This window comes from Mugil cephalus, chromosome 13 (assembly GCF_022458985.1).
Source record: "Mugil cephalus isolate CIBA_MC_2020 chromosome 13, CIBA_Mcephalus_1.1, whole genome shotgun sequence".
Classification (NCBI taxonomy): domain Eukaryota; kingdom Metazoa; phylum Chordata; class Actinopteri; order Mugiliformes; family Mugilidae; genus Mugil; species Mugil cephalus.
Genome location: NC_061782.1, coordinates 8,021,914 through 8,034,881, shown reverse-complemented (window position 1 = coordinate 8,034,881; position 12,968 = coordinate 8,021,914). Strand labels below are relative to the sequence as shown.

Below are 12,968 nucleotides of genomic sequence, written 5' to 3'. Positions count from 1 at the left end.
AGGGGCTCATCAGTTTGAGTGGCCTACGTGCGCATAGACAACTCCTGCGATAGCGAACCGTTTGGATGGCCTCCTAAAACCACAACAGTGGGGATGATGAGATTGCAATTTAGTCTGCAGAAGGCTTTGTGCTCCCTGGAGATAGTCCTCTATCTCTCACCCTGGAGACAGCTAGGTCACTCCAAGTAGCCAAGGACGGCTCAAACCAACCTACATTCTCTTTTATTAATACGGTACGCTGCCGCGCGCTATGTGATTATGCGTTTTCCGTCCTTGTCTTTTCAGCGCACTGTTGCCGGAGGTTGCAGCCGAACATTAATGTCAGCTGGATTATGATCGGGAAGGCGTGCAATTCTCATTTCAGTGCGAGCCCGCTGTCCAAAGCACTTCCATTTGCAGTACACTTAGATATGATCCAATTACGCGTCTGTGCGTGTCTGCAGCAGAGTGTGTTGGATGAAAGCAGAAGCCTCAGATCGCCTTTAAAAACCTCTTTAATACAATTCTGCATTGAGCCCTTGTCCTGACCCCAGATCGCTTTCTGTCTTTGCTGCAAAACATGGGTGCCAGTTTAGAAAAATCGAACACGGTACATTTTAAAAAAAAATGTTGGTTGGACTCTTTTCCCACGGGGTTGTAAAGCTTGGTAGGAAGGGATAACTGCCCCCCATCAGGCCCCAGAAAGACAGCGAGCTTGTAGCAGGGGAGAGAGGATGAGAGAAAGGGGGCCAAAGGACATTCAGTGCAAGCTTTCCTTGCCAAGGCTCTGTATTGTTAATGCATGTCATGCAGTTTCAGAGTGCTTTGCTTTTGTGCCTTGATTCATTGTGCTAGCCACTGAGCATGAGAAAAGAGTGCATACAAGGCCTCTTTGTGGAGCTGAAGTTAGTGACGAGGTCAGACTCTGAGATTTATCCTCTGTTTTACTCTCCTTTATATACAAAACAAGGGCTTCGGCTACTGTAAGCTACTGTCAGCGTGTCCTTCTCTGGAGCATATTGAGCAATTCCGTTGAATGCTTATTACATGCGGACGTGTCAGCAAAGCCAAATATTCTTTGACCTCGGGTCAACTTTTAACATTTATCTAATGCTTTTGCAGCTGAAGGCTAGAAACCTCTTGAGTGTTTGGTGAACTACTTAGCAAAAAATGTAAATAATAATGACAAAATCCAGGAAATGCATCTTTAACTTTATTCGGGTGGTTTTCTCTCTTTTGGAATTACACTCAAAATAACAATAGACTGGAGGAAAACAGGGTGTAGATGTAAAACACACAATGTGTCCCAAGTGGCATCTTCAATGTTTTTCAGGCCAAGGACCCCCCAAACTGATAAAGAGATTAAGTAGGGACCCCCCTACCTACTGTATCTGTTCTATATTAAACTGGGCCTAGTGCTATTTAAAATATTATTATTATTATTTTGTGTTCAATATTACCTACCCCTTATCCCTTTACTGAAATATGTTGGATTCATGTTAATGTGTATTTAAAGAAATGTAAATTTGTGGGGGAAATAATATATAATAAAAAATATATGAAAAATGTGCAATCAACCAAAGATATTGCAGTACCTCCATGGATCCCCCCGTTGAAGACCTATGATTTATCATATTATCATATGCACATTTGTATTGATATTTCATTTTTTAATACCACGATTGGCGCCAATGCCAGTATACCACGACAACCCTAACACAAATAATACTTAGCTTAGCTCACGTCCATAAACCGTTGTATCATAGCAGCTGCTTGCTCAGTACTAGGGACAGAAAAAGAAGCATCATGTTCTCCAGCGATGCCTCCCGTATTTTGTGCATCAGACACCAGCTTCTGTGATTATGCAGAAGCCTGGTGTCTGATGCAACAAGTGTTAGGTAAACAATCCGGGGCATGTCCATCACAAGGACAACACATAGACACATGCACCTAAAAGAGGAGTTAAGAGTTCACAGGCCACCTGACCTGAGGATATTTGCGATGTAAGATGACCCCTCCGGTGTCCTGTGATGAATCCACAGCACACGCCAGGCCGTTTTATTTGGTGTCCCTTACATGATTTGGCAGCTCTGATCACATAAGGATCCAATGTCCAAGCCACCGCGTCGGACATTTAAAGAGTAGTGAGTTAAAGGATATCCTCGGCCCTCCTTGCTCCTCACCAAGTCTTACTCACTTCTATTGGCAGGTATCGCAGATACCTGAACTAAGCTCTGCGGACTTGTGAAATTTTTATAACTGCCGACAAGTTGCCAAAGATATTACACAACAGATGTCTGTCTTCAGCACTCGCAGCTTGACGTAAAATCACGAGCCCAGGAGTTGACAAGCTGTTTGTCTCCACGCAAACGCACTTAAGTTTCTTTGCCTGAAAAAGAAGAAGCTCGGTTTGAAGAACTAAACTGTAACTTGACTACGAAGACTTTAATCCACGGCATGTGACGGGAACATGCTGAGACAGGTCTCTGGAGGACGGGCTGTGAGTTGGTGTCCTTCTATTTGGAAGACGCAACCCTTGGCACAGAAATCCCTGTGCTGTTTGACCACAACAACTCTGCGCCAGCTCCCAGAATTAGCTTAGATGGTGAGTCTTTCTAAGCCGGAATTGCAAAGGCTCTCCATGCGAATAGCAAACATTAGGTAATGAAACTAAATTGAGTTTGGTGCATCTCAACAGCGGCTGTTAATTTCCCATCTTATACCACAAAATGCAGCACAACACCTACATGTAATATCTAAGCTTTCTTCTGGAGTCCTAGCTAGTTAAAGATGCAGAGTAGAGGAAGCTTATGATTAATTGATTTGAACCCTTATTCCAGACACAAATCTCCGGCTATTCCTCTTGTGTTAGTAGCACGATTCTCTAGAGAGCAGTGAAGCAGCACAGGACTGTTTGTACTGGGCCGCCTCAAGGTGTGAATCGGCATCGCTGTGTGAATGCGAAGCATGCTGGTTCTAAAACAAGGCTCGCAGACTCTCTTGCTGCTGCCTGGTTAGATATCTGCTTAAGAAACGATGTGACACGTGGGATTTCTAGGGTTTTGTTTACCACCTTGCTACTTCCGCAGGTTTACAGTACGTCTTGACCCACCCCCGTGAATGTTATGATATTGGGCCTACTCTCGGTGACACTGTAAACACGGTGGACGAAACCATAGAAACCCTTCTGAGTAATAGTGCAGCACATCACAGCAGCACCAGCTTCAGAATGACCACAAAACCGAACCACATGTGTTCAGAGCAGTTTAAACAAAAGACTGAATTTATAACCAAAAAAAGCATTTAAAAAAGGGACGTGTAGGACTTTTGAGAAGATGTTTCACCGCTCATCCGATTAGCTTCTTCATTTATAAAGAAGCGGTGGGAGGTTAAGGTTTAAATAGGAAACTCTGTGGTTAAAAACCCATCAGAAACTCGCTCGACTTGTTTCTGTAAGAACTCTATAACCTTCTTGGAGATTCCAGTTACTTCAGTTCGATTGTTCCTGTTGTCCATATATTGAAGTAAGTACCAGCTGCATATTGATCCCTCAGCTCCAGGATCAGGTTGACTTTAGCTGGAGTAGCCAATAAAATAGATCGTATGTTTCTGTAAGTAAAAAAAAATCATTGGAGAACAGTTAAAACAAGAATCCACTTATCAGCCATTTATTAAAATGTTTGGCTCAGGTTGTGTATTAGCTCATTAACCAGATATTATTGTCAAAACTATAGATAACACAGGCTTTCATTATAGCTAAGCTTTTTGTTAAAATATTATGCAAACACTGAGATTTTCATGTCTTCTGAGCAACATTTAATGATTTTATTTCTATCTGTATCCTGAATTTCTTTGTGTTTCTTCACCAAAGCTTCACCAAAAACTCCAGAGAGTCGAATCTAAAAAATTGAAGGTGGTTTTTCACACATGTAGCAGACAACCAGAAATTGTCTCTCGGACTTGTTCTCACCTACTGGAAAAACCGTCACCAGCTGTGTCTTTGTCCCTGTGGGTTGAGGCGCACTAGAGGAGGACACGTGTACTGCGTGTGTTTTGACTCATTTGCAATATCAACTATTGCGTGTAAAGCAGCGTGCAGACGAGCAGAAAAATAGCACGGGGGCCGCTACGCTCTGTAAAACGTCGCCAACATCATCAACATTGTGCGCTCGCTGAACTCTCTGGACGGCTACCTGCTCCACTCTTTACACTCGCCCAGTCTGTTATTACAGACGTTAAACTTGGGATCTGGCAGGAGAAAAGTCTGCGCAGTGTCCGGTCCAACTGATTCGGGCAGTTGCGATCCCGCATACACCTCCTCTGGGTAATGTACGGAAAATGTCACGGCTGCACTGCAGCAGCTCACCTCTGCAGGACGAATGAATGCGACTGGAAGGAGGCTTACACCGTTTCCAAGGCAGCGATTAAAGCATGCGAACGTCCTCGGTGCACGATAGTTTACGTTACGCTTTTTGTGTGGATACACTGACATTTTGCTTTTGCTTTATCCTCCAGGGTTCTAAGCGTCTTCTGAGGTCAAACGAGTACGTCCTCCCACCCAGCGGACTGATGGAGACGGATCTGGAGCTCACATTCTCACTACAGGCAAGACATGATACTGTGAATTCTCACACTGATGTGACACTTGCTTGACAGGCAAGATTGTGTTGAAGCCCGTGTGCACCCCCGCTGCACCACGTTTCCTGCTTTGGCGTTAATGTCCTTTTTCTTTTTGTTTTTCAAAGAAAAAAGCAGAAAAATATAAAACAGGACCAGAAAGCAGCTTGAATTTAGACAGCGAAATGAAAGATGTCCACACAGAGCATATTTTCCGTGTCCTTTTTGTAAAAAAAAACAGAGGTGGGATTAGTCTTTGCGCAACAGGTTTTAACTGTCCTTTTTCAGAAAAACACATAAATAAAACAGATTTCTCTATACAGGGTTCCCAGAGTTGCTCAAATTCCAGTGTTTTTTTTGCGAATATTCAGTTTCTGTTACTATGAATGTTGTTTTTCATATCAAAACTATAGAGCGTATTCCCACTGAGTGGCAAAAACATGGTGAAATGTAGCAGTAAATGCAGCGAGACCGGGGAAAATGTGGATTATCAGATCAAATTAAGGACAGTTGAGCTCGACAATGATCCACACAAACCACCAAATAAATCAAATGGTCCACAAACATTGACATGTGGCCAGAAATAAGTTCTCCTCATATTTACATGGACATGATTTCAAAGCCGGGGAACACTATACTTAAACTAAAGTATGAACTTTTAGTATTTTATACAACACAACTCCAGCTCCATCCCCTTATTTGGAAAAGTTGGTTATCCTCAGTTTCAGTTAGTTTCATTTAGTTTAAGTTCATTTCAGTTAAGATAAATGTAGCTAAATAAAAGATGCTAACGCTAAGAGCTTTACTGAGAAGTAACGTTAACCATACAATACTGTAGCGTCTGACTGGACGTTAAAAGGACGATGAGGAGTGATCACAAATATTCCATTTATTATTGGAACTGAAATAGTTACTGTCGGCCGTAACTACATCAAAACAACAACAACATCCACAAACTTATCTGACAGCCCTCCAGAACGTAACTTAAGAACTAACTTAAGGTATGACTTCATCAGAAAAATACAGCATCAATTAATATAACCTGACATCTAATGTGAACCACAACACCAGGTCTCGGCGCCTGGATTCCAGTTGTGTCTTCATTATGCAACAATCCATTTACTTGTCTTTTCTTTGGAAATCTTTTTACAGATATCTCCAACTGTTTTTCTAATCTGTTGGTTCAGTCAGTCGTTTTTTAATTAATTTTGTAATGTAGACACTATTAAAGCCCATGATTCAATTTAATGCAGCTAATCTCCACGCTCAACTGTTGCTTTTTGTCACTCAGCGGCCGTAACCATGGAGACTTCCACATCGTCGCCACGTGCACGTACCCTCTATTACGATATAGTCACTCACGGTGAATCACCGTCAATACAGCGTTTGGTGAATTAGGTGGAGTTGTTTTATGATACACTGTCGAATGATCGTATTATTTTCATGTCCCTTCTTGTTGCCCGTTGCCTGGAAAAGCTACACAGCTGCTAAGATGAACTAAGCCAAAGAAATGGACGAGTTGTAGAGAACAGTTATGGATTTTCAGACGGAAAGGTTTCAGCTATCTTTGCAAAAAGGTTGCTCGGTGTTGCACCTGGAGGCTTCAGCGGTGATGATCAAAGGTAGTATTAGGTGAATGTTGTAGGTGAAGAAGGCTAGAGTAGCCAGTGTGAAGGTCGGGTTCTCGGCTCTCGGAGACGGTGCAGCTCCAGAGGAAGGAGGCTACATCCTGACTTCACAGGAAAGAAGAAGTAGTTTGTCTGTACACGTCCCCAGGCGCCACTGGAGAGAAGTTTTATTCTTGCCTGCTCGTCTGAGCGAATCGGGAACGCTGTGAGGAGCGCTCTGGCTGGCGAAACGCTGGAAATGTCTGATGGCTTTAATAAAACAGCCGGGGCCACATTATGTGCTACATTTGGTCACACTAATCTGCTGCCGGTTGATTCAATGAAATCCACTTAGTCAGAGACCTTTTGCTGGAAATCTTACAGCTACACAGGACAATGAATAGTGTCATTTGAGGTTACGTAAGTAAGCTACCTGAAAGATACAATTTAGTTTTATTATTTGAATGGTCTTCTCTTCATTGAGGTATTAATATTCAAAGCAAGGAAAACGTTGCCTTGGTTTTCATGTGAAGGTGATTACATAACGCCGTTGATCTGACTTTATTCTCTCGTTTTCAGTACCCCCATTTCCTGAAGAGGGACGCCAACAGACTGCAGATCATGCTGCAGAGGAGGAAACGTTACAAGAATCGAACCATCCTGGGCTACAAAACTTTGGCTGTGGGAGTTATCAATATGGCCGAGGTAGAGTATTGTGCCCGGGGGACCATTCCCTTCAATCATTTCTTTTCTTGTTTCACTGTCAGCCGTTTCATTTCTCCTGGGGAGGGGGGTGGGGGGGTGTTGTGTCGCTTTGCTCCGAGCTCGTGGGTTGCGTTCCTCTCTGACAGTGATTGGCATGGCTATTAAGGTCTGTTTGCCAGAGAGAAGGCCCCGTGTGAGATATACATATATATATATATATATGATTTCAGATGATTCACTCATCGCACATACTGCTTTGCTATGTGACATTATGGACCATCTGGAGCTCCCCTCACATGTGCTTTTCTAAAACGGTGCATTGAGCCGTGCCGCGCCGCAGACATGACAGCGGGTGGGAAGCTCCATCGAAGCAGAGAAATACGATTGTGTTTAACTTTTTTGCCCTAACTCGGATCATTTAGTGTCAGCGGGACACGCAGGTGGGACGTTGCAATTCTATTATGCTGCACATATCACTGAGGTTTATTCGTGTTTGGCTTCTGGGATGTCGGCATGTCAGTTTTATATAAAACAAAAGGCTCTGTTTGCTTCTCTTAAGGAAGAATACATGACCAAAAATGTACATCAAGGTATTTTTCTAAATTCTGATGGTATCACAGTGTTTTTTTTTCATGCATAATCACGTTTTCACCACATTTTCTACTGGTTGAGAGAGGAATTAATGCAGTAGATCGACTAAGGATGGACTATTTTACTGTGATGATGAGTAAATATTGTAGAATAATGCCACACTGGTAGTAAAACAATTTTAATAAAAAGAATCAAATGTTATCAAGATGAACAGTTTAATTTATTTTGACATATTTATTAATATTTAAACATATTTAAACTGCTATATCTATAATGTCAACAGCAGGGCAACTGGCTACCGTAATAACTGTAGTCTGTGTGCAACCGCTTTTTTCTGATTCATAAAAAGCTAAAATTGGGGACCTTTTCGGGGACAGCTTTAACCGGGGGACTGGTCATCCAAAACAGGGATTGACCCCAGAAATCGGGGACGTCTGGTCACCCTAAAAAAACAAACTGACACAGCACCTTTTTTTTTTACCCCTTAATTTTTCAGATCTTTCCATCTTCATCCATGTGTGTTTGCTGTTTGTTTTGTTCCAAACGCTGTGTAATCAAATAAAAATTCATTTCATAACGAGAAAAAAACTATATTCGGTATGAACCGGTAAACCGCCCAGCACCAGAGGCTGGAGTGGTGTTTGGAAGCTGACTGTATGTAATCGATATAGATCAGTAAAATGCCTTGTTCCGGACATAATTAGTTTGGTGTCTGTGTGTGAGAGATATCGGGCGTCACACGTGTTCGGAGAAACGCCGGTGACATTTATTCATTTGTAATTCCAAGCAGCTGACGAGGACTGGGATTGATTGACATCCGAAGAGCTAATGCGTTATTGTATTTTTAAAATACCACTCAAGTGTTGCTCCTGCGGTTGCTTCAGTGGAACAACCCACCACAAACCGCCACGAGTAAAGCCAAATCAGCCGCCGTTGGATGCTGTCGGGCAATTACGTCGTCGTCTCCTCTGGAGCGAACCCTCCCGTGCCCTCGTTCTCAAACTGCTAAGGCTTTGAGTGGGAGGAAGTCACTTATTGGACTTTACAGGGAGCACCGCGGTGCACCCCTGCCAGTGTTTGAGGGAAATTAGCACTGCTCCCTGAGCAGCAATTTGTCAAGTGAAATGTTGAAAGCGCCCCCCAGACAGGGTTTAAAATGAAAGCTCGTCCCCTCTCGTCTGATTCGGAACACTTTCCGTAAACTGCCTTATGCCGTCTGACTGGATGATATGTGCAAATTGGCTTGGCTCATTTAGACATTCGGAGCTGTGAAGCGGCGGCGCCGCGCTAACGAAGATTTATTTAGAGATAGCGTTGCTGTCAGCTTGTAATCAGTCGGTAAATCTCTGTGAGCAGAATGCGGTGTAACGGAACCCGTTTTAATCTGCGCTGGATCGTTATCGCCTCGGTGAAGAGGGATGAGATCCTTCTTCATTTTTGCTCCTCTCTTGAAGCGGCGTTTGTGATATTTGTTCCATTCTGCTCCCGCGTGGCATTAGAGAGCGATTACTGATAGAGACAGCAATTACAAAAAAAAAAAAAAAACATGCAGGCAGACAACAATGCTTTTGTGTTGCATTTGTGCAGGGGAGGATGTAAGACACAACATAAAATTAAAAATAATAATAAAAATCTTGAATGCATTGATTTGAAGATGTTTTTTTAAAATTTTATTTGATGCTAAATTTGAAATCCGGCCTCAATGTTCGTTTCGTCTCCAGGTGATGCAACACCCGACAGACGGAGGACAGATCCTCGGTCTCCATAGCAACGTGAAGGAGGCGCCAGTGCGTGTGGCGGAGATCAGCGTGTACTCTCTGTCCAGCCAGCCCATCGACCACGAGGACGGCAGCGGCCAAGCTGGCCGCAAGACCAAAACGTCAGGTGGGGCACCGTCATCTCCCGCCCCCCCCCACCCCCTCGGCGGGTCTGTTAGACGGACCTGCACCCGCGCCGCCCGGGCCAAAATCCCGTCTGTAATTTCAGCCCTCGTCCCGGAGCCCTCCCTGCCCAGGCCTCCTTCCACATGGCTCCTATTTCCCATCTGAGGACAGAATAAAGTCCATTAATCCAGGGCCCTCCTGTGACCACTGATATGTTATTCTCTTCAGCTATGGCTGTAATGTTGATGTGAGAGTTGAACAGATGTAGGGCCTATTACCTTACACTGCTCTAATTCTGGACCAGGGGGGGAAATATCGGGCCCTGTTTCGGACTCCACGCCTCCTTCATCCTCCTGCGCTGATCCCTCTCTCTTCTGGATGTTATTAAGGAGTCAAACATAACAGATGAGCTCATGCACCAGGCATCGCTCTCGTGTTACTCCAAGGCAACGAAAGATGTTTACGTTTCTTATCTCCGTGGCGATCTTTAATAGCGTCCATCCCGTGTAGGAACACGGGCAAAAAAAAGGAGCCGGTTTTATAAAGAAGACCTTTTATCGCCTAATTGGCCGTCGTCTGTCGAACCCGGTAAAATCCTCCTCTTCAGGAATGTGGCTGCTCGAAGCGATAAAACCTGACACAAAACTAAAGAACAACACAGGAACGTTCCACCCACTGAAATATCATTAAAACTTAATCACAGCGTGAGCCGCGGATCACGGAGGGAGCTCCCGCGATCTAATTTGCATATAATAAGAGTTTTCATTGCTTTTCATCCAGCAAATTTAGCATTTAATTACGCGCTCGGCAAAAGTTCCACATTACCATACATGTGGTTTGTTCATTATTCCTGCCAGGCTGTCAAAACAATTCATTACGGACGAGTCGAAACAGAGCGGGATAGGAAATTAAGCAACTTCATTGGCGCAAATTGCAAAATTGCCATTGGGCTCAATATACTGAAAATGCCATTGACATTATGATAGTGTTTTCTTTATTCAACACTTCTTGCCTTTCGGCTGCAGATCCTCAACGACACGAGGCTCGAGTCTTTATTTGAAAAACTTTTTGTTTTTTAATAATTGTGCAGATTTAATGCCAGAAATAATTGCCAGTGTTGTGATGTTTTTGTGTTTGTCGCCGGCCTACCCTCAGACCGCTCCCCAGACATGGACAACTACTCAGAAGATGACGACGACAGCTACTCTTCAGAGCAGGAAGCCAGCGATGACGCCGTTCACGGCCAGGTACGCGAAGCTTTCTCAGTGGCAGATTTATTTTAAGGTCGGGGAAGTAGAGGGGGCGCTGGGAGATTTCAGATATTTAGCCAATTTTCTGTTGCATTTCAGGATCTTTACGACGAAGACGATGAGGTCAGGAAGCCCAAGAAAGCTCGCAGGAAAATGATCCGGACCACGTCCATGACCAGGGTCAGTTGCCCCCCTCCCCCTTTTTTTTCCCACGCGTAGAGTTTTATGCTCGCCAATCATTAACCGCGAGGAAAACTCAAGACCTGTGTTTGCTGTTGTGTAAGGCAAAGCACACACTCTGCTCCATTTGTTCAAGCCATTAGGACGACGTGCATGTAAAAGAACAGTGTGGGCTCACTGGGCTGATTATAATGGTCTTTACATGAAATGAATGAGTAATCCAGCGGACGGCTACTTGGAGAACTTGTAAGCCCGAGCCCAGCTGTGGTGTTTATTTCATAATGACAGCCATTTCCTTTTCTCGAGGTTGCCTTTCTGTAATTTTTTTTTCTCCTCTCTGTTACAGCAACCTAACTTCAAGCAGAAATTCGTGGCCTTGCTGAAGAGGTTCAAGGTGACGGACGAGGTGAGTGGCGGAGGAGATAATTGCTTTTTTGTTGTGACTGACACCCGCGAGAGCGCGCGCAATGTCGAGGCAAATGAGGGGTGCAGCGTACCCTCGCGATGCACGTACCTGGATGTTCTCAGACCGTCTGTTGCGAAGTCAGCTGTGAAACGTACAGTTATTAAATCGCCCTCTAGGAAGACGAGAAACAATCTCGGTAACTACCGTCTGAACAGCCATATTCCTACATCACTGCTAATGTGCTCCTGGCCGGAGAGGAATAACCAGTAAACATTAAATAAATAAATAAATAAATCTCAGCCACAATAGGATCTGGAACGTCATTGTGATGCTGCATAATGTCTTTGCTCGTGGTCGTGTGCGTGGTTAGATGTCATGCGTCTCCATTAGCGGTGATTCATGTGTGGAACCCATTACCAGCCCTATTCTGTACCACTTAACGCTGTGATGAATGTGTTGTTTAGGTTTTTCCTTTCTTAAGTACTTCTGGATAAATGGCTCTTGCGGATTTGACATAATGGCTTGCAATCAGGTCATCAGCAGGACGTCGGCCAGTCATGCGCAGCAGCCCTCGCATGTGCATTGGAATAACAGCAGTTATGGTTGATATGCAAAATCTATCTGAGAGCAACTGGCGCATCTATTTCCCACGTTTCCGTTTTCTAGTCCCCTTCTAGAGTCTAAACAACCACACCTGAGTCTTACAGTTTAGTTAACTGAGGCCTGTGTCGTTGACTTAAGCGGTGATGCTTTTATTGAAGTTTTGCTGGATGGTTCCGGACGCTCCAGGTGGCCCGATGATCTTTTATCACGTTCCCCCGTCTCTAATCTCTTCCTTGTGGCTGGGCAGTGTGAAAGGCTACGGCTCTATAAATACACAGCCAGGAGGAGGAGGAGGAGGAGAAGGGGACAGACTGTGTTTATCTGCGCCCTGCCAGCTCCTGCACTTATGCAGTGGCATTAATCACCTGATTAGTCCCCAACCCTGCCCGTGTGCAGCTCCTATGATATACATCCCCACTGTTCTGCTGGCAGAGCCGAGACTCAGCACCTCAGCTCTAACACTCACTTACCTTTTTAATTACCCTGTTTAGACCCAAAGCAGGGGCGTATTTATGGCATGGATTTTCTCATTTTCGCAGCCTTCACTGTTCTTGTTCATTCTTCAAGGTCCATTAGCTCTGCTGTGAGAGGAGTGATTCACTGATGCACATCACCAGTCACTTTCTACGCTTATTTAATCCGTGATTACTAATCCGTGGTCGTCACCGTGCCGATGAGGATGAGGATGATGATGATGAATGTCTCGTGTCCCGTGTGGCAGGTGCTGGACTCTGACCCAGTAGACCAGACCCAGGAGGTGGAGGAGGATCTGGACTTACTCTACGACAGTTTGGAGGTGTACAATCAGAGTGACAGTGGGCCCGAGATGGAGGACAACGAGAGCGTCCTCAGCACTCCCAAGCCCAAACTCAAGTATGTCTCATAAATGGTCTCATATTTTTAAAACTTTAAAGTTTTATATTTAACTGTTTGGATGTGGTTTCACTGCCAACCATGAACCATTAAAGGTAGATCTATAGATTCACAAATCCTCCCTCACAGATCCATTTAATAATTGATCTGACCTATTTTGGCAGCAATGAGTCATTTTCTCAGGAGTTGCTGATGCGTTAAGGCTTTGATCTGTGACTTGGCCACTCTAGATTTCCTTTGTTTCAAGCCCTTTTCTGATAAATTTACTCTCAAA

The 12,968-nt window shown here is 44.2% G+C and overlaps 1 protein-coding gene across 2 annotated transcripts in view; it reads left to right on the top strand.

The window, feature by feature from the left end:
* zmp:0000000755 (phosphofurin acidic cluster sorting protein 2) overlaps window positions 1-12,968 on the top strand; it is a 51,697-nt gene that overhangs the window by 22,395 nt on the left and 16,334 nt on the right. For both annotated transcript variants that reach the window (XM_047602595.1, XM_047602596.1), the window contains exons 3-9: window positions 4,495-4,584; window positions 6,783-6,908; window positions 9,221-9,383; window positions 10,538-10,629; window positions 10,732-10,812; window positions 11,159-11,218; window positions 12,543-12,694. In XM_047602595.1, the coding sequence (XP_047458551.1) occupies window positions 4,495-4,584; window positions 6,783-6,908; window positions 9,221-9,383; window positions 10,538-10,629; window positions 10,732-10,812; window positions 11,159-11,218; window positions 12,543-12,694 (764 nt within the window). The remainder of the gene's footprint in view (window positions 1-4,494; window positions 4,585-6,782; window positions 6,909-9,220; window positions 9,384-10,537; window positions 10,630-10,731; window positions 10,813-11,158; window positions 11,219-12,542; window positions 12,695-12,968) is intronic.